The sequence below is a fragment of the Toxorhynchites rutilus genome, chromosome 3 (genome assembly GCF_029784135.1).
Source record: "Toxorhynchites rutilus septentrionalis strain SRP chromosome 3, ASM2978413v1, whole genome shotgun sequence".
Classification (NCBI taxonomy): domain Eukaryota; kingdom Metazoa; phylum Arthropoda; class Insecta; order Diptera; family Culicidae; genus Toxorhynchites; species Toxorhynchites rutilus.
Genome location: NC_073746.1, coordinates 30,459,753 through 30,482,012, shown reverse-complemented (window position 1 = coordinate 30,482,012; position 22,260 = coordinate 30,459,753). Strand labels below are relative to the sequence as shown.

Below are 22,260 nucleotides of genomic sequence, written 5' to 3'. Positions count from 1 at the left end.
GTATAAAGTTCAGTTTTGGCATTTAGATGGGAAAATGCATCGACGCACGCTTGTTTTGCGTGGCTCATTCGTCAGGTTGTTCAAAGTTGAGTTCACGCATTGTCGTAGGTCAAGGGAGTTTAAGACACAAAAAAAACACGCTAAACATAATTCAACGCAGGGTAATCGATCGGATGCGATCGTGGTCTCTCGTGTGTGGCTCCAAAGAGAGTATAGAGGCTCGTTTGAGAGAGTTTATCTCGTGAATTTTCTGTAAGCGCCATGGGTTGTGCCACCGATTGCAATCCAACATGAAAAGAGAGAGTTTTTTTGTGAATAAACAGACGGGGTCATGAGGGGATCGCAGCTCAGTGTGTGGGGGTCTGTTTGTACGTGTGCCCCGAATTGCCGACACCCAAGTGGAGACCCACCAGTGTGCGATCATAAGCGATCAGTCGTAGCTCCGTGCTCAACGAATAAACATTATAATCGCTGGTATCGAATCTCGTTTACAGTGAAACGGAAAGGTGCGATCGCGTGATTTTTTATGTACATAAATCTGCCAGACATATACGCATACGTGTGATTCGTTCAAGGCTGAATCTTGAGCAGCATTGAGGGTGCGAAACCTGCATCAAAATATTCAACAACGATTCGACTGTGCGAAAATTGTTCGTTCCACTGTGAGAAGGCATGTTTGCTAAATTGTGAAATAAAGGAAAGTGATTTTCTCTCAAGTGAAGGAATGTGGTAGATTGGATTAAAACACTACTGGTGCAGAGAGTTTTTCGTTAAAAGCAGCTTGAATTGCAAAATTTACCCACAGCAAGGAAGTAATGAAGGCAACATGAATATTCTGGGACAACCAATGGCATTATTGCTACTGCTGCTGGCGTTTGATGCGGCATCATGTAAGTGTCAACCTTCGCATTTTTTAACGTCCAAACCATGGTAAACAACTGGATCGAACAAAAAAAGCAGGGCGACTGGTTAGCTACCACGATATTATACAATACACACCGATATATCACGACATTTAAATGTCGTGACTTGGTTTCGCTTTCTTGAATGAGAGTGAGATTGAATACGGAGGCAACAACATACGCCTCGAGCGCGTTCACGCATACCTGAAACCCACGGAAGAGAGCACGTGCATTTCGGGGTCCAGCGTACGTAGAACAAGCAAAACAATGACCGCCGGTTTCGGAATTCCGTGCTGGCATAGGTTGTGTTGGTTATAATTATCCAAACACCGGGCAAATGTTGAAATTATCTCCGGTGCCTCAATCACACCAGCCCGAAACTACGCTCGATAGCTGAGAAAGTCATCACTTACGAATTTATTATTGTTTTCATTCCGTTTTCTCCCCCGTTGTTTAGTGCTCATCCCCATCGAGCTGGACTTGAAGCGGTTGGTGAACGAATATTGAAGAGCGATTGAGACTTGAAGGTGTTTTTCACCCGGCAACCATCGTACCATGACGAGCACCGCCTCTTGGGATGGATTTGAGCTGCTGAAGATTTGATTACTGAATTCCGCTTCAATTTGTTTTCCTCTTTTGGGGCGCTAAATTTTACACACCAACTTTAGAATATTTTTGGAATGTTTGTCACAAAATAGTGCACATCCAAACCAAGGAAAAGATTGACAGATCAAATCGATCTCGTTCCAATCCCGATAATTGGCACATTGAACGACCAAAATTGGCATAGATAATTAGTAGGAAGCTGAAATCCTGTGATACGATTGAATGATGACTGTTCTTTTCGAAGATTCATTGATCTAACAATTAAATGAACTGCTGAAATGTTAATGATATACAATGATAAAAATTAATCAACTCCTGAAGGAATTTTTCAAATCATCTTCCAACCAATTGAAATCATTCATAGTTTGAATTGCTGTACAAATTGTTGGTTTAATTATCGTATAAGCAGTAGCTAACAATCGAATATACATCGTTTCATTATTTTTTGAAGACGTGCTACAAAGCTATATAATTTGACGTTATGCCCCTTTTTCACATGAACTGAATGTGAACATATATATTTCGAAACCGAACATAAAATTTGCCAAATCGCCCAAACAGAATGCGATATTTAAATGATGAATTTTGATTCACTGTCATTCTATTCAAGGACTCTACGATCGAAGTTCTGCCTTCCATTCATCGGTTTGCGAATGTTTACTAATGGGCTAACCACCTCATTGGCATTTTGACCATGAAACAGTTTTACGATCACATACTAGCAGCAAACTAGAGCTAGTAGCAAAATTGAGCGTACACACCTGGTTGGTTCGTTATTTTTTAGTTTATTGGGGTTAAAAATTAAATAATTAAAAGCCACTTTTGTCCATCAGAAAATCGAACCTTTTTACACTCTCATGTACTGAACAAACAAAAAATTAAAATGGACATATTTTTACTTTGGGTTTTCTAAAAACCAAACAAAAAACCTTCAATACAGATGTGGCAAAATTAAGCGCTCAGGCTTTTCTTCAGAAGAAAATTAAAATAAGTTCAGAATTACTAACAGGTAATAAAAATCAATCATTTTGTGGTACGGCCCTTTTTGATGTGCAGTACTGCCTGCAAACGCCGTGGAATTGATTCGGCGAGATTTTTGGTCACTGTAGACGGAGTACTCTAGGATTGGGTGGTCTTGGATCGATATTTGTAAGATCGATTTCTTCCTTTCCGATTTACGACATTTTGGATCGATTCTTTGTACTCAAAAAAAAAAATCGCTAAAATCGATTTTTTCTTTTCGAACCTTCCGATCTTTTTGATCGTAGAAATATTATTGTAAATGTGTTTTTCAGTAAACATCGTTTTTAATCTCACCAAAAATCACCTGACAAATTTCATAAACATTGGATCCCTTTCAAGGTTATCAAAATAGTAGTCGTAAATCTAGGAGAAGTAGTTTTGTAAGTTTGGTCATTACAAAACAAGTGGCCACAAGTTATATTTATTCTATCATATTCACTAGGCTGACAGTGAAAATTGTGAGAAATTGGATGGTGAGAGTGCGGAGGCGGAAGCGTTTTTTCTTCTAGAACTGGGACTACTACCAATATTTCGATTGAATCCCAGACTTAATTTTATAGAATTACTATCAGCGGAGCTCTGAATGAATAGTAGTTGTTGAATTTCTTATAATAATTTTCAATAAATTGATTTATATAAATAATTCCATGACGGTACAAAATGAATGCCCTGGATAATACAATTTTTCTGATCTTTAACATTTTTTTTGTAACCTTCATGATGAGAATCAAAGTAAAATGCCTTTGATGTTTAAATAGAAATGTGAAATATTTATTCCCGTTTCATACACTTATATAGAACAAATAAATGAATTGGAAAAAAGCATTCAAATTCGAAAATCGATTCACCAAAGATCGATTCTTTGGTACCGATTTAATCAGTGAATCGATCCCCACGTCGTTTAGAACATCGGTCCGTCAAGATCGATCTTTTTCTAAAGATCACTCCCGTACGACAATCATTCATTCTCGTGTTGAAAGTACAGTGGAACATCGATTATCCGCGAGCGGATGATCCGCGGTGCGGATTATCCGTGAAAGCGTGTTCCATAGTAATTGCATAAAGCTTCCCGAAATTTGTCAGTGAGAGGTGGCCATTTGCTATTTTGTTTTGGTCATGACCACTGATGTTTTGGTCTGACCACTGATGTACACGACCTTACAGATGGAGAGTTGAATGACTTCTGTATTGATAAAACATTGTTTTTCATGCTGAAATATCTTTATTTTGTATTTACATCTCATTTTTAGTCCTTTATCGCGTTATGCGCGATTTTCGTTATGCGCGGTGGTCTAGCCACACTATTTCGCGGATAATCGGGGTTCTACTGTAGTAATCACGAGGAAGACCCAATTTCTGAACTGAAGATTGCAGGTTACGTTTCAGGATGTCCAATTAAGCAATTTTGTCCATCGTCGAAAAGTCCATGGTTCCATTTCCAGAAGCCGCCTTTTTATCAGACATCAGTAGACCCTCCTTAGAGAGGGATATATATATATATATATATATATATATATATATATATATATATATATATATATATATATATATATATATATATATATATATATATATATATACGTAGAAATCTACACCTAGGCGGCGCTGCGGTGAAAGTGATGATGGTTTTAAATTTTGCAATGTGAGTATAACAATGTATATAATCATAAAAGATTATTTGATTGCGATGAGTTTGGAAGAAATTTTATTCTGTGCAATTTCATATATAGCATGTTATTTTCTTGCTTCTTTCAGTAGTGAAAACTATAAAAATGTTGACAATGGTTGAATTAAAGAAGGAAATTCGAGAGCACAATCAAACACAAGTAGAAAAAGAACGATTCCTGCATGTGAGAACTACCTTGGAAAGCCCGGAAGTAAAATATACGTGATTTGTTTTTTGAGTTTTAGGTTACATTAGCATCATTTTCTTAGTCCAGATGTCTCACCGATCGTTTACGTTTTGCGTTAGATCGCCAATACTGTTTGAAAGATAGGTTAATCTATTGCATAGTACAGTCTCAGAACAATAGAAATTAAATGTCACCATCATTCGAATTTTCGAGCGCAAATGAACTAATCTCTTCTAGGGACAATATGTATTCAGACCGCTTCGTTCGCTGTGACTAAAGCCCTACTTTTTTTTGATGATTTTTTCACAGAAATAATATCTTTAAACTTAAATGTCTTCACATAATTCATAATGTCTTCAAAATGTATTCGAAAAATCAAATGTCTTCAAAATGAAGACATGTTTTCAAATCTGGCATCTCTGGTGCGCCGCGAAGTGGAAGAGAGACGAAATGGCTGGAAATGATTGCCGGACTAATTTCCAACAACGATGAAAATTTGAAATTTTTATTTATTTATTTATTTTTACTTGACTACATGGTATTAGTCAATTGTTTTTGTTTTGATTTAATTAATTTTTTTATAACTTCTAATGGAAAAACGCTTATTATTTGCTCGAAAAGAACATGCCTATTATTGACCAACTTACCCCGTGTGTGGGGTTAGTTGGTCAATTTATTCTGAAATATAAAGACGTTAAATAACAGAAAAATAAATGATTCTCTCGTTATTTTTCATTGAAAACGTAAAAGGTAAGCGTCATTGTGGTACATAACATTCTAACGCAAAACTTCGTACTACAATGTTATAGCCAAATTTATTCAAAAACAACCAACTAGCCTCGCCGTACCCTATTCCATGTAAGGGAGGAACGTGTTATTTGCAAGTGATTGTAAATCTTGAACGAGAATTGGATCTGAAAATAATTATAATATTATAATGACGAGTACTAGTAGAAGTACTAAGAAATTTATGGTAAGAGGAATTTGTAAAGGTTCAAAATTAATCAATTAACCGTTTACCCTATATATGCCCGAAAAAGTTAGTTCAAAGGGGGCTCAGTATATTCCGTTGCCAAACCTACTCGATATTCCCACGTCTTCTTAGTTCATTTGGCCGTTACGCAAAAATTTGCCACAACATTATAAGTTGCGCCAGACTTTGTACCAATGAGTAGTAGCGATGAATCAGGTTATGGGATCTTCCTACTTATCGAAGTATCTTTAAAAATGAGGACAATCTGAAAAAAAACATGTTGGCCAAATAGTCAACAGTTAACACTGGCTTCAAAGAAAAAAATTAAATTTATCTTCAATCTACCTCTGAAGAAATCGTAAAACCCCAACACTCATAGTATGAACCATTGTAATTTATGAAACCATACAAGCCCGGTATATTGGCAAACCATTAATCTCCTCCAACGACACCTCATATCTCTTTCTATTGATGCTATATGCCGCAATTATGTGAAACCTGACAATTTGCCTATGACTTAGGGAGAAAAAACAGTATTCGCATGAGCCACTTTTCCAGAGTGCTTGAAAGCTATTATGTTTCAAAACTCAAGTGTTATGTTGTTAAACTACTCGTTTTTACCATGCACAAAGCGTAATGATTGGAAACAAATAACCTTTGCAAACACGTGTATCGCTTTCACAGGCGATAATAAGATTGAATACCGCCGATTGGTGGAGCATTCGATTAACTGGAATTATATTAAGTAATAGGCTGTATTTAGTGAATGAATCGATTTTCAGTCGAGGCGGCTGACAAAGGTGATTGATTATTCATAATTTAAGCACATTGCACACGCGTTGATTCGAACGGAATATCACACTCGTTCACTTGGTTCCCATAATAGGTGTAAAACAGCAATAATTTGAACCTGTCGAAGCCATGACCATTCACCATGAAACTACGTAATTGGATGTCCGGTGTTTTTATTGCTCACGCTCTCGATGAGAGCATCGGGACCGGTGGATTCGACGCGGATCATCGATTAAAAATGTGTCGGCTTTCGGACGCATAATCGAATGCTTTTCGACTGATCCATACTAAGGTTACGGTGTTGTTGGTGTTAAGTGTTTATAGAAAATATATTCGAGTCGTCATGCGATCGATTGTTCGGTGTGATGTGAATTAAACCTACGTTCGAATTGTCATTTTCCCGTTCCAAAAAAGGAATGCATTCAAGCGCGAAACGTGGAAATTACGCTATTTATCGTATGCGAAATGTCAAAAGTTCGTGGCATTAATACGTGACATCAGCCGACAATAATGTTCTCTCCATTCAAATTTTATCAACGTGTTAGGATGTATGCGAAAACATCAATCTGACTGTAATCTTCGCTACGCGAAGACGAAGTTGTGACACAATATCTCTGCTTCGTCATTATTTGCCACTGATCAGTTCGCTCGAGCCGAAGCCGGAACAATACCGAATCGATTGAATTAATATACCTGTCAAAAGACCGCACCGATCGAGCGTAACGTTTGACTAAACGTGTGCCGAAGCGCCTCGTTTTACGAATTTCGTACAAACTGCGGCGGATGTTTTGGCTAGTTTTCACTTTTTACAATTTTATCGATACTTTATTCAATGAGGCCGCATGGGGGGGGGGGACGTAGGCAGCCGAAAAAGTACACCGAATGTGAAGTCGATAGAGAATAGTAATATACGGAAGTTATGCTGCCTGTCGGTACTGAAGGTGGTGTCCCGTATGACAACCCTGTTTTTTGATATATTTTTCTGATATTTTGTTCCCTGATTTCGTTGTGTTTCCAAAAAACATCAACATCAACAACCGAGGGCAACCAAGGTCAGCAGAGATCAACACGTCTAACACACTATCACTGACATTGTTTTCAATTGTTGACGGTCTCTCTGGTCATTCTAGCTTATCATACTCATTTACTCAAAATATATTTTTTTTATAATTATAACTGGTAGGGTAGGTGTACCAATTATGAAGAGTATGTGTCACCAACTTACAGAAATTTACGAACAAATACTCTATTTGAGTTCAAAACTATACAAAAGTATAATTTTTATAGCAGTTTGAAATTATTTTGATATTTCGATATTTTGTTATGATTTATCTTTTGTTAATGAGAAAGTATTGTTCTTTTTCTAATATCCGATATCTGGCCGGATAGGCAGGATACCGGATAGTTGTCGGAACTGAACAATGCATATTGTTCCATTCAACCTTCAGAAGGCCGTGGAAACCAGGCAACGACTTGACTCCAACTTCAGAGAACACAATCCTTACATCAGGAAGAATACATATTTAATTTTGATAAATAATAAACTATTGAAACAGTTGAAAAAAATGCCCCAAAATGATGAATTATAAAGGTTTTAAACTTTTCAGTTCATTCGCCTCTACTTTGATTATACAAAAATCAAAACAATATTTCTAGTGCAGCGATACCGATTATTTCAGTGATTTACAATATTTCCAGTGCAGCGAAAAAACTAATATGCAATTGCATAGTGTGAAAACATGAGGTTTTTGTATTACGATAATAGGAACATTGCAGAACTACGATTTCGTAAAACCATAATAGTCAGAGATGCCAACCTTCCTTATTATTCGAAATTCCCCAGATTCTTTTACACGTTCCCTTATATCCTGAAAATTGCTGAGAATTGATCAAGCTAATGAAACCAAATTTGGCATGTGGAGGTTTTAGGGTGCAATAAATGTTTCTATGATGGTTAGACTCTCCACCCCCCTCTCTAAGGGGGGGGGCTGCCATACAAATGAAACACAAATTTCTGCATTACTCGAGAATTAATCAAGCAAATGAAACCAAATTAGGCAATGGAGGTTTTAGGGTGCTATAAATGTTGCTATGGTGGTTATTCTCTCTATTAAACGTTCACTGTCCGCACTCCGATCCGATCTCTCCCACTTCTATTGACCAGACATGGCGGGAACCGGATCCTTGGCTGTGGTGAATATGGCATGGTAGCTTGGGTGACTGGTGGTTGGCTAGGGTGGCGGTTGGTTGAAGTTTTACATGTTGGAGAAAAATAGTGAAACAAAACTGAGCATATATGTTTGAATAAATGTAAGTCTGCCTATAAAAATGATGTTTTTTGTTTTACCAGAAAACGACACGAAGTATCTGGACAACCTGCATCCGGCTATCCTGATTTTCTACTGATATTTATTTTCATTCATCTTGATATTTAAAAAATTAAAGTTGGCAACCCTGATAATAGGAACAGGGCAGCTTTTGCTATAGCGATAATTGATTCATAGATGTGGTATTGTACCAATTATGGTAATACAAAAATACAAATTTATTCCGATAAAATCGTGTAAATTTGTCGAATCACAAAATCAAGAAAGTTGTAATTCATGCGTCTACACTGTATTTGCACCAAAATAGCCTCTTTATAGTATGAAAATTTCATTATTTTGATCACAAAATCCTTAGCAAAGTGCTAAGAATGGGACACACTATAATAAAACCAGATTTTTCAACAAAAAGAAAAATGTTTCGCATGGAATCGAGTACCAAAGTCGACAAAAAAGAGATTTCTGATGTTCAAAAATCATATAGGTTTGGGGAAAAACAAATGGCGTATTTCTGATCGAAATTTGACGCTTTATTTAATATACTTAAAATTATTCAATTCAGATCAAATATGCGCCGTTTTGTTCGCAAACTTGTTGCCATTTAGAAGGAAACTTCATTATCCCCCCTTATAATCTTACTTACAATCCTTACAATCCTATTTTGTTAAACCTTCTAGATCAGTTCCACTTTAGCCAACAAATACACGAGCTCTTAATTTGTGGTTTGTTTAATTCTTTGCGATGTCCGGTACAGACAATAACATTCTCAAGGTTCCCTCTCACTTTTAATCCACCACTATGGTTGAACTCCAGCATCCAATCTAGATTGAACGAAAGAGAACTACGGTTTTAATCCAGTTCTGAATCTGTCCATATACACAACAGGATTGAATAATAGCTTCCTCGTTTCCACACGTTGCGGTCCGGCATGAGAAGCTAATTAAACGTTACGTAAAAAGAAGAGCAAAAAAACAGGTTTATATACATGTTTTGTATGTGAATGGGTAGGAGCATTTACTTGACAGTTTACGATTATTGTGGCACTATTAAATAGATCAGATCAGTAGAGTCGGAAATACGTCACCTAGCGTCCTTTGAACAAATAAGGTAGTCTCGGCTCTTCTTAAATAATTTTTTTTCATAATTACATCTGTCATACCCACTTCCCACATCATCGGTCTCCACTCGCATATTATCTCACCGCTTCATTATACATGTGTGAACTAATTCTCCCTCACGCTTTTCTCCAATGCTCATTTCAGATGCAAATGCGTTCATCGTACCAGAGGAGTTACCTTCCATTCTCTCCTTAGTCTACTCCAATATTCCACCGATCAAGAAAGGTAAGCAAAGAAACACATAAAAAAAACGGTTTTGATAAATGCCGAATCAAAACCGGCACATCTCGGCGCAGCAGGTGTTACGTGAGTCCTCTGTTTGTTTTGGGGCTACCTCCCAAGCCGGCAAACATCATAATCACTTTATCTGATTGCTCTGGATGCTTAGTGCCATCGTGACATCAAAACGAATAATGCCAAGACGCTTCAAATTAAATATCATTTTGTCAATCATAGTTTTGTTTTGTACAATCCTATTACATGTTTGAAGGTAATTGTTTAATTGTGAATTGAGAAACAAAAACATAATTGCTGATGGCGCACATTTCATCTCTTTTTTTTTTCATTACATCAATAATGGAAACAGCATCTGAGCCGCCTAGAGACTACTGCGTCTACTTATGTGACGGTGCACATAATTATTTTTGAATAGCAATAGTAATTTCTAGGAGTGAGCAATCTGATATGAGATATGTCGTGATAATTTTTTGTACCAGCTTCACTCCGGGAAATTAGTATAATGTCTACTACTCTAAGTATTGTTCATCGTCAGCTTCAATTCCCCCATCTTTCAGGAAACATACGGTGAAGAAGATAGCTTTTCGTTGATGTGATCTAAAGATAGATCAAATTTTTGCCTTGTTCGTAATTGCGGTTATATCCTTTGGCATATTGGAGGATTTATGAGTTACGTTCATTGGTGAAATTTTCCTTAGACCTGGGTAGCTCGAAGTAAAACATAATTCAATTGAATTCTGGACATACTGTTGATTTTACAGCAGCGCTCCTTGTGATCACCTCTTAAATCTTTCGACTCCAGCTTGTTTAGAAAGCAATCTTTTCAGGGATGAAAGTTTTGTAGCGATTCGTTCAGTTTACAAAAATGTTGACAGATGGACGTCGGAACAAATATTTTATTTGGACACCCACGTCGGAAATCCAACCCGACTAAATTTACTATCTGCAGTATTATTCATTAAAAGAAAACTATCATTCAGATGGATAACAGTTAAGTTACCGAGCGAAAGGAAAATTACTAAAAAGTTATCATTCTGTTCTAGCATTAATAGAAAAATTACATGTTAGTAATTTTTCACGAACTTTTCATCAACTTAACCATATGTTGAAGAAGTACTGAGTGGCCACAGCAATCGTACAGCAATTGTACAGTTAGAATCTGGCGAGGTAGCAAAGTTCCTCGCTTATGAACGACGAACCATATGTATAGATGAAATTTGGGCCCGGGTCATAAAACGTCGCTACGACTCGAACAATGAGTCCTAGCAAGTTTTATTTGGAAGACTTATCTTACTTCTTAACTAGGCGAACCTAGCCAGAATTTTCACCTGCCCCCGGGCTTCTGAATACCAAAGGGGGACTAGGCATGCTCGTGCTGTTTCAGTCCTGACCGAGAAATTGTCGGACAATCGCGCAGGTGCTAAGGATGACCGACTTTTGGATGCCGGCCAATTCCTTCTCCATATTCAACACCTTTAGCGCTTCCAGAAGTGTCTTCGGGACAATTCCAGTTCCAGAGAGAACGACTGGAACAATTCTTGGGACCCCCCTTAGCCCCCACAGTTCCTTGAGCTCCACGGCCAATGGTCGGTACTTGCAGATTTTGCGACCGTGGGTCTCCTCCAGATTCTGGTTCAGTGGAATAGCGACATCGATGATGGTGACTTTGCGGTCGCTCTTTCGTAAACCATTATATCTGGGCGGTTGTGGTGGATCGAGAGGTCGGTCAGAACAGTGCGATCCCAGTACAGCTTGAAACGGTCATTTTCCAGGACAGGTGCAGGCAGGTACCGGTAGTTTGGTACGTTGTCTTCCAGTAGAGCACATTGGAGCGCCAGTTGTCGATGAACAATACGGGCCACGTTGTTGTGGCGCTCGGTGTAGGCTGCGTTGGCCAAAACGAGACAGCCTCCCATAATGTGCTCTATGTTTTCACCTGGTTGATGGCACATCCGGCAAATGTCATCAACGTCTTGATGCCAGACGTACCGCCTGCAGTTTCTCGTCGGCATTATCCTGTCCTGGGTGGCTATCATGTCGGCTTCTACTACTGAAGAGAGTTCACCACGCGTTAGCCACAGATTAGATGCGGCCTTGTCGACGTGTGGCCGGTCCAGTTGATGGGGGTGGGCACCATGCACTGCCTTCTGCTTCCAAGCTGCAATCTTCTCCTCCACTGTCTGCAGATTGCAGTTTAGTTGGTACTCCGCTTGCGCCAAGTGCAGAGCGTTGTATCCTCTGTCGGCGGCGCAGACAGCCCGGTATAGCGCGTTTTGGTTGGCGCGTTCTGCGCGGTACTCGCGCAGTTGTCGTACCTGGGCAACACACAGTGCAGATATGTCGACTATTCCAAGTCCCCCTTCTTTGCGTGGCAGTGAAACTCTCTCCAGTGCCGATTGAGGATAGTGCATTCCGGCCTCTTTAAATGCTTTCCTCATCCTCCTCTCAAGGTCCTCTAGGTCAGTTTTGCTCCATTTGACTACACCAAAACTGAAGGTCAGCAGGGGAACCGCGAATGTGTTGATCGCGCGTACCTTGTTCCCCGCGTTGAGAAAAGTCCTCAGGACACAGTTCACTCGACTCAAGAACTTGTCTCGCAGCTCCGTCTTGATGTCGGAGTGGCGAATCCCGGTGAGCTGTCGGAATCCAAGATATTTATAGGATTCGCCACGAACCATGTCTCTTATAAACTCGCCGTCATAGACCTCGTAACCTCCGGACTCGGTAAGCTGCCCTTTCAGCAGATGGACACAGCGGCACTTGTCGAGGCCGAACTCCATGCAGATGTCCCTGCTTATGTCTTCGACAACCCGGATAGCTACACCTAGACGCTGACGGGAATCAGCGTAGACCTTGAGATCATCCATGTAAAAGGTATGGGTCACTTCTTCGTGGGCGCCGTCGCCATACCTTATTTTATAGCCATGACCGTTTCTATTGAGCGTCCTACTGAGGGGATTCAGTGCCAGATTATTATTTTTTTTTTTTCAATTTTTTTAAATTTAATTTTTTTTAATTTTTTAAAAAAAATTGCAATATACAAAATTCAGATCTCTACTGTCAACAAATGGACCGTTCGATGCTAGCGATTGACCAGAAACGTCCATAATTGGCCAACAGAAGAGACGTTGTGTTCCATCAGGACAATGCAGGGCCACACAATTCCGAGATCTTGATTGATATGTTTTAATGTCCACCATATAGTCCGGACCTGGCACTAAGCAATTACCACCTTTTTCTCGCTTTGCAAAAATTTTCAGAGTGATAACAAACTGGCATCAAGCGAGGATTGTAAAAATCTATTGCTAGAGTTTTTCGCCAATAAGGACCAAGGCTTCTATGACAGAGACTTTATGAAGCTACCTTTACAATGGCAACAAATTTTACAACAAAACGGTAGTCAAATACAGTTTTGAATCACCCATAAATAATGGATTACTTTTTCCCCAACCTAATATTTTCTTTTTTTTATTAATACATTTAATTATTTAATAAATTTCATTAGAAATATTAGGACATTTGATTATAGTTGAGGGTGGGTAAGCACTACGTGTTTGCGTAGTCCAAATGATTATTTTCGTACAATTTTTCACTAAAAAATCCTACAGAAGTGCTAACGGGTGTCACGATCAAACAAGAAGGCGTGTAAACTGATAAAATTCATTTATTGAAAAGTCAATAGGAGAAATGCGGTTAAAATTAACAGGGATGGTAAAATGAACCGTTGCCTAAATTTAAATAATTTAACTAAGAACCAATTGATACATCCTCATAATCCTATTCTTAGAACATATGAAGTTACATTTTGTTATACATTCTTCTTGAATTGCGTTAACGTTCCCTGTGGAACTTTTGCCGTCTCAACGTATGTGTTAACTAGCGTTCTTTATTAATACTTAGTTGAGATTTCTTAAGCCAAATAACACGCCTTGAATGTATTCCGAGGGGCAAGCTCTAGAATACGCGTGACCACAGTGCAAGTCGGAGGAAATTTCTCTGACGATAAATCCCCCGGCCAGAACGGGAATCGAACCCGAACACCCGGCATGATAATGTGAGACGCTAACCTCTCGGCCACGGATGACACTGTCTAATGTTGAAAAAAATAAATAAAACAGAAATTTCTCTAACGGTAGCCTTTCGCAATTTTCCTAGAAATTTATTTCATCCGACCTGATATCTTCGACAGATAGCTTGAACGACTGTTCGCATGTTCTAAAAGAGGTAAACATATATTTTGTTAGATCTCAACGATTAGTTCGCATTCGAAATTACTTTGTTGTTTGGGGGCAAAATGAGCCACCACTGGATAACCACTTACAATATTATGTTTTCTAAATCTGATATACTTTATCACATGTTGCTCTTCGAGGGGTTATTTTTGTAGCTTTTACCCTAGAATAATATACCACCCACACCAAAATCCAGCATTTGTGTGTGTTTCTTACTACGTTTCTGTGCAGTATTCAAAAAAAGTTTATCCAACCCCAGTGAAAAATTAGATTTCTTCCAAAAAACCCACCAGAAAATCAAATCACGGTTAATTGCTGTTCAGTTCATTATTATTTATGTAAAAACAAAGCCAAGTCATGCGAGTTCAAAATAAAAAACAAATTCTCTTGCATTTGATACATGATATTGAAAAAAAAAATTAAAAATAATGCAAAACAATTATATCCAGCCCTCGGGCACTCACAGTTTTAGTACTTCGTGTTATCATCTTTGGTTTTAAAAACTGCTCGGCATCGTCGTGGCATCGACTCAACAAGTTGTTTCCGGAGTGATTCTGTCCCATTCAGTTGAGATTACCTGTCGCAATTGCTTGTTGGTTTTTGCTCCTGGAGCATAATTTTCAAAATTGACCAGAGATACTCGATCTGATTAAGATCCATAACCACGATACGATTTACCTTGAACCACTGCGAAACCAGCTTTGAGGTATGCTTCGGATCTCCGTTTTGTTGGAACGTATATATGCGCCCCAACTTTAGCTTTTGTGCAGACGCTTGTAGTAGTTTCAAAATGTCCAAATAAACCTCCTTGGTCATGATTCCATCGATGAACTCGCAACGCAGGATGTAGCTATAGATCCCCACACCACGACTCTACCTGCAGAAAAAATCATTTTTTTCGAGATGACACCAGATCTCGACGTTTTATGCATTTGGCATCGAAGAAAAATTTTCGATTTCCCAAATTTGGAACAAGTTGGAAGCGAGAAGCAGTTTAATGAAAGCTGTCGTTCTGTGGTCAACAAAGTGGACGAAGCAGTTGTACAAAATCTAAAGGCAAGAATTGAACCAAAAGTCCAGAAATTCGAATTTAATCAACCGGAGCTTAGTTGGATGATAAAATAAAATAAAAAAACTAATTTCTTCTTCTTCTTCAATGGCACTAACGTTCCTAGAGGAACTTCGCCGTCTCAACGTAGTATTACTTGCGTCATTTTTATTAGTACTTAGTTGAGATTTCTATGCCAAATAACACGCCTTGAATGCATTCTGAGTGGCAAGTTCTAGAATACGCGTGATCACAGTGCAAGTCGGAGGAAATTTCTTTGACGAAAAATTCCCCCGACCAGACACCCGGCATGTTAGTTATGACGCTAACCACTCGGCCACGGGAGCACGAAAATAACTTAGCTGCAAACTCATTCCCAGCTGTATTTCACTATGTGGAAGATAGGTCAGAACCTCATCTATCGGATTCTGTGGCAAACTCAAATCGGAACGTTTTTTAACTAAAGAAAAAGTTGGTGAAGAGAAATCGATCAAATCACTTACACCCCTATCATTCTAAGCCCCTCAATTGTTTTTATTTTCAAAAACTGTGTACCCTTTATTATGGTGAAAATTTGGCCAAACAAAAATTCGTGTAAAATGCATAAATTTTCATTATTCAAAATTTTTAAATTGAAAAAACTAATTTAATAAAATAGTATATGTAATACCACGTGTAAAAATGGGGTAATAGTGTTTGTGAGAGAAGAGCAAAGCACATGTAAATTGATCAATTCACTTATCAGACTGTGTGGCGCTTCATTGACACGAGTCTTTGAATACATTTGAAAAAAAAAACAATTCAATACTGAAGTTAAATGTATGAACGATATGTTCCGATGAACCATGCCAATTGCAAACATAAATATATAGAAGGGGTATTTTTGCATATGAAGTAAAATTCTGATTATACGCGAGCGTAACATGTGCAAATTTATAACACATGCGAATTGGGGCTCTTTTGATATTAACAAGTTCTACCGCATAGTAACTCGATGCTGATAATTCCTCAATATTTTCCCTCGTTGGTCGTATTGTTTTCACATATTCACGTTGGAGAACCTTAACCCTTCTCTTCGTTGGCTGAGACATTTTGATTGAATGTAATACTTTTCCATTTATTGTTATTGAAAGCATAGGCAACCGTGGCAGTGTTCCGAGCTCTGCAATACAATTTTCTTACCCAATATTAAAGTTGCTAAAACTTACATTATAGACCCATTAAACGTAAAAATAATGATTGTATTGATATCAACACTATTTTATTCTATTGATTTTCATGTCATGAAAGGCTATGACTCAGGAATAACATTTTATTGAGTGGTTTTGATAGCTGTTTCGATGATGTTGTCTGGCATCAGTGTCGAAAAAATAACGATGCTTTCACCAATACAAACAAAACCATTGCCGAAGATTGAAAAATGAAAATTTAACTTTCAGAGCACTTGCTCGAGTTTTCCGACGTTTTTCACTATACAGTGCGACAGCAGATGAAAATTTAATATCTTGTAAGTAATCGATTAGATTTTGGTTGATATTACTTCATGGGAAGTTTGCGAAAACGATCATTTTCTTCACATAGTTTCGCGCAATTATTGATTTTCGGGCGAGGGGTGAGGGACGGAGATGAAAGAAATGAGCGCCATTGTGGCAGCCATTTGTGGCTAGCTTCCACCTTCACCTTAAGGTGACTTCATACTTTTGGCTGTAACTTTCCAACGAAATCAAACATCGAAAAATCCTTTTGAGACAACATTTCTAAGGGCATGCTTCCGAAAAATGCAAAAAACAAAAAGAAGAAGTATTCCCATCAAAATTTCGCCAGTATTTCCCTGACGTTTTTTTTCCTGTGTGTGACCGAGTTTTCTCGTGAAAATGAGAAGAACTTTAGAACTTTACTCGCCTGATATTTGTGGCTGTTGTTGGTATTCCCCATTACAGCTCAAAAGCAACAGCTTTAGAATATCCTGTTGTATGTGATGTAGCTTTATCACACAGGCATTAAGTAATTGATGAACTTTTGTTAGACTTGACTGTGAAATAACTATCTTCGTTTGGAAAAATAGCTTTATGTCCTTCATTGCTTGATTATCGCGCGAAACATTAAAAACCAAAAAAACGTTTCATAACAATTCAACTCGAAACTTTGAGAGTGGAATTGTTTGGGAAGGATCCTCTCAAAGTGGACTGTTTCGGATGGCGATCATGGCATGGCTGATTAAACGGAATGTTCAGATTCTGGATTGGTCAAACCAAAAGGAAAAATGTAAGGACTGATCGGAATAAAAGTTTTTGCAAATAACAAGCAGTTTGAAAATGTTCAAGAGCCTCTACGAACATTTTTTTTAAATATTCGAATCATGAACCTGTAGCTCATGTAGCTTCATTTAAAGCTCGAGTCATTTAATATTTGTACTAGAGATGGGCAAACCGTTCACGAACGGTGCGAAAGAACTAGTTCACCGAGAAGAGTGAACGAACGGTCGTTCTTTTTCAATGAACGGTAGGTCTCCCCACGAACTGATTGCGAGTGAACGGTTTGTGAACGAACTGATTCCGAAAGAACGGTTTGCTAGTGAACTGTTGGAGAGCGAACTGTTTGCGAGTGAACTGTATGGGAAAGAACTGATTGAGAGTGAACTGTTTGAGAACGAACAAGTGCAGCTGAACTGATTTGCGCTGGACTGAATGGATAAATATAACGAAAACGCTTCTAGGAAACATAAAGCGATATTGTCATTTATGAGCAAAATGCGTGTAACGCAGGGTTTACTTATTATCAGGTATACTCTATTTCAGGTTAAAAACTAAATTAGATTTTCGTAGTTTTAAAGGGAAAACTATATAGTTTTCCCTTTAAAACTACGAAGAAAAAAAATTCAATTTCATGTATTCTTTCAATTCCGCGTAACATGCATATACTTCCTAATTATCAAAAAAAAACCTGGGGGAAGCTGGGGCGATTCTTGAATTGGGTAAACATAGAATCTAATAGTGAGGGCAAGTTGAAAAAACAGTTTTTTCGTTGCTTTCAATCCATTGTTTGGCCTATTGCGTGTACGTGTTATCGTGATTGTTTGTATGATTGATTGTTAGTAAAAATCGCCGCTCATTTTTTTCTCTGAATTCTCTCTGAATTCTCTGAAAATGGAACCTGTGTGTTGTCCAAACAGAAAATATGAAAAATTGCGCATACTTTGTGCGCATCAAATTATTACATATACTTTTGTCGGCCGATTAATATATTTTCACATACAGTTTGCTACTTTTAAAGAAGAAGCAGCTTATCTTTCCCTACTAAATTTCAAAAATATAAATCCCATACGTACACTATCCAATCCAACGATATCAATTAGTAGCTGTCTATTGGTGGTGGGTTCCAGCTAACATTTTGTTGTTCTTAATACCGCTGAACGAAAGAGCTAAAGAACGGTTCAAAAGAACTGATTCACTTAGATGAACGGTTAGTGACTGAACCGTTCATCAAAGTGAACTGTTTTGCCCATCTCTAATTTGTACGCAATGTTTATTTTACTGCAGCGCTCCTAGTGGTCGGATCTATATTGTTTTGACACTATAAGCATAAACATAAACTGCGGAAGCTTCCCGGACAAAGCTTCTATAAAGCTACTGGTCGAGGCGATGTCCCTTGCAAGTTCAAATTCGTTTTTGTCGAATAAATTGCAATGTTCTGGAAAAATGGGCCTGTAAAATTTTGGCCTGATTTGATTTGATAAGCTGTCACTATAGTGCGAAAGTACTATAGTGGTATCGAGACAATGGGGTGGATTTTTTTGAAAAGGACATCAATCCACCCAACTGCCTTCAATTCTGCCCACCCTTAGAAAAATCCTCGGTCGAAAACTACTAAATACATTTGGTAATGCAAAATTAGTAGAATGTACAATTTTTTTGTACATATTGTCAACAAACCCGCATCCCTACCAGAGATTAGTATATTTTACTCGATAACATTAGTAAGCTTGGATATTGTCATATCTGAAAATTGGTGAGAAAAGCGCGTATTAACCATTTTCATTGTTCCTATAAGGCAATACGGAGGTATAATAAGTATATAATTCTGATACGTGCATTTTCGGCGAGAAAATGTAGCCGATATTGGGCTTCCGAATCATTGTTCTGCTTGACATATGTGTTTATTAGTACGGTCGAAAATGACTATAGATTGGTAGTATTTACCAAAAAATTCGTTATATTTACTAATTATTTCTCTCAGTGCAATTGAAAAATATTGGGCAATTATCAAACAGAAGTTGAAGAAAAGTGGAAAGGAACTCTGGATGCGACAGAGGTGAAAAGCTGGTGGAACAGAACGGCCACTCAGTTTAGCCAACAGAATGCCCAGAAAATGATGAGTGGTATTCGAAGTAAAGTTCGAGATTTCATCAAAACCAAATCGGAATATTTTATTCATTATTTTTCCTTCAAATGCAATAAATGACCTTCATTTTGAGTACTAAACTTTTTTATTTCATTTACGTGGTTCCGAAGTAGATCATTTTTTTTGCAACCAGAAATTAAATGACTCAAGCTTTAGCCCCAAAAATAATCCCAGCCAGAACATACGCTACTATAATGTCGAACGGAAAATGGATGAAGGCTGTGATAAGCGTCTCGAACTGAACCATCGTTTTCGTAAAAAATCTGCACAATTCGCAGTCGTTATTCAGGTATCATTGCACAGGGTCCTTCAGATTAAACGCTCACACAAAAGAATCGAATAGCTCCTTATAAGATTTGTTTTTGCTCCGTCAATGATAACACTGCATTCCCCACTTCGGGACGATAATATTCGGCTACTCGTTAGTTTTTAGTGTCTAGATGTACAATTTAAAGGAACCGAAGAAGAAATAACTCGGATTTTCAACAGCATCGTAGTCGTATTGTTAGAGTTGTACATGAAAAATTTTGTTCACCGTTTAAACGCGTTATCGAGAAAAGGGGTGGTTACATCGAAAATGTCTTTAAATAAGCTTTATTTTCGTTTTTTTTAAATAAAAATCGGTTCACTTTTGTAGAAGTTATTAAAATTTGTTGCGTGAGCGTTAAATCTGAAAGACAGCAGCGGACATATAGAAAAGTATTACCATCTTAAGATTCTACACCGCCATAAAACACTCATTACAAGGAAGGTCTGAAAATGTTTGAAAATCGCCTAAATGTATAGGTCTAAAAGGATATTATGTTGCAGAATCAATAAATAAATGCCAAAGAAATTGCGTTTTATTGTCAATTTTCAGCCGAATCTTATTCTGCAACTGCATGTCCTAAGATTATTAATTAAATATTGAAAAGACCATCTCAAAATTATTTTGAAACAGATTATTTTGAAACGGATGTGTCTATGTCCATTCTGCACTGCCTTGAATGCCGATTGATTCCATTTTGTACACTGTAGACTAGTTCCAACCTGAGAGTTCCAACAATCGAATATCATAATCTGTTCCGGTCGTTATCCTATGATTTGCCACATACCAATTTCTTCCGCGAATTGGCAAACTGGAGCCAGACAATAGCATGCATACCGATTATAGTACTCGTATCAACCACAATTTCCATGCGTGAATAGTTCCGATTATGCTCGAGGAATTCTGCATCATAGGATCGAACCGGTTTGGCATCATGCACCTAAATAGTATATAATTTCCGCGTTTCTCTCGAATATGATGTCACACACAAGTAGAGTATGGGTAACCGGCAATTATCTCATCATCAATTACTTCCCTCCTGCTGACAACCGGTAACCATAATTCCTGACTCGCGAAATAAAATCGAAAGTAACCTTCGTAAAGCTATGTGACGCTGGTGTGCGTCTGCGCAAGAAGCCACCCAGCAGCGCTTGGAGAAAACGTTTCGATCACGATTCATTGGCGTGGATGCGGCATACGTTCAATGATATATGTAGTATATTGGCTGTTTTTCCAATTGCAGGAACGGACTCTCGGCTTGGATTTGGCTTCCGATTGGGTGATCATGCCGACTTCCAGGTGCAGTTCGAAATCGGACCACAGCAGAGAACCAGAGCGATAGGTGAGAGGATAGATTTCGTTCGCAAATTATGTTCTCATATCACGCATAATCGGTTACAGGTACCACATCCGGCAACAGCAAACGTAATGTGGACAGCGACGATTATCAACAGTTCACGAGGGTAACTATCGTAAGAGTTAGCACGCATCTGGCCAATCTGGTTAACCTATTACTTCTCTTCTCCAGAAACAACAGCAGAACAACAATGACGGCAGGACGTGGATTCACACATGGTCCAAGGAAACCAAGAAGAAGCAACAGTTCAACAAAGAGAAACATCGCGATGCGCTTGCAACGTCTTCCGAGATGCCGGCATCACCAATGATTGACAAAGCGGCGTACAATCAGCTGCAGCAGCTTTTCGATATGAACAAACCGAAAGAAGATACGCAGGGAACGATTCTCGCCGTCGATTTAGACTCTACCCAAAGTGGTTCTGAGGTTCCATTCAAACCGATGCCACCCGAAACAGATGCCAATGAGGTGGAGACCGTGGTCAGTTTTAAACCACTTCCGAAAGAAACGATGGCTGATAAACCGGCAGACGAAAGTAGCACCAGAAAACCATCAAGAAGCAGAAATAACCCGAGTGCTGTCAGAAAACGGGAGAAAGACAAGATATCGGTGGATTTGGCTGATGTGTCCCTGGATTAGGTTGGATGAAAATGTGAATGAGTGAGTCGTGCTAACAAATGTAAATACTGGTGTTCAGGATGTGATAATTATTATTTATTTTATTACTGAAAAACAAACACGAAAGCAGGTTGGTTATATTGGGAGAAAATTGTGAATAATCTGCAATTAGGAAAGAGGACAATCAATCTGGGACTAATGGCTTTAATAAATACAACGATAAATCTCGAAAGATTTGAATTTCGTTTCAATTGTAATTCTTAACGCTGCACTGTTTTGCACTTGTATTCTTTATAAAATGTCGCTCAACATTGTTAGACTATTCGGCGAAATATGTTTTTGCTGGAGAAACCTCTTCCCCTGAGCACCTTACAGCGCCAGGTTACTCACTGCGATTCTTGAATAAGTTCAGTCAGCTTTCCGATATTTTTCATCGTTATTCTAGAAGCGCTTCCGAAACCCAAATCTT

The 22,260-nt window shown here is 38.3% G+C and overlaps 1 protein-coding gene across 1 annotated transcript; it reads left to right on the top strand.

Annotated features, from left to right (window-relative positions):
- Positions 1–424: 424 nt before the first annotated feature.
- On the top strand, positions 425–21,999 carry LOC129777797 (uncharacterized). The gene is made up of 5 exons (XM_055784279.1): positions 425–890; positions 9,736–9,816; positions 21,060–21,158; positions 21,218–21,279; positions 21,345–21,999. The coding sequence occupies exons 1-5, from the start codon at positions 827–829 to the stop codon at positions 21,810–21,812; spliced, it is 774 nt and encodes a 257-aa protein (XP_055640254.1). The 5' UTR covers positions 425–826; the 3' UTR covers positions 21,813–21,999.
- The last annotated feature ends 261 nt before the right edge of the window (positions 22,000–22,260 follow it).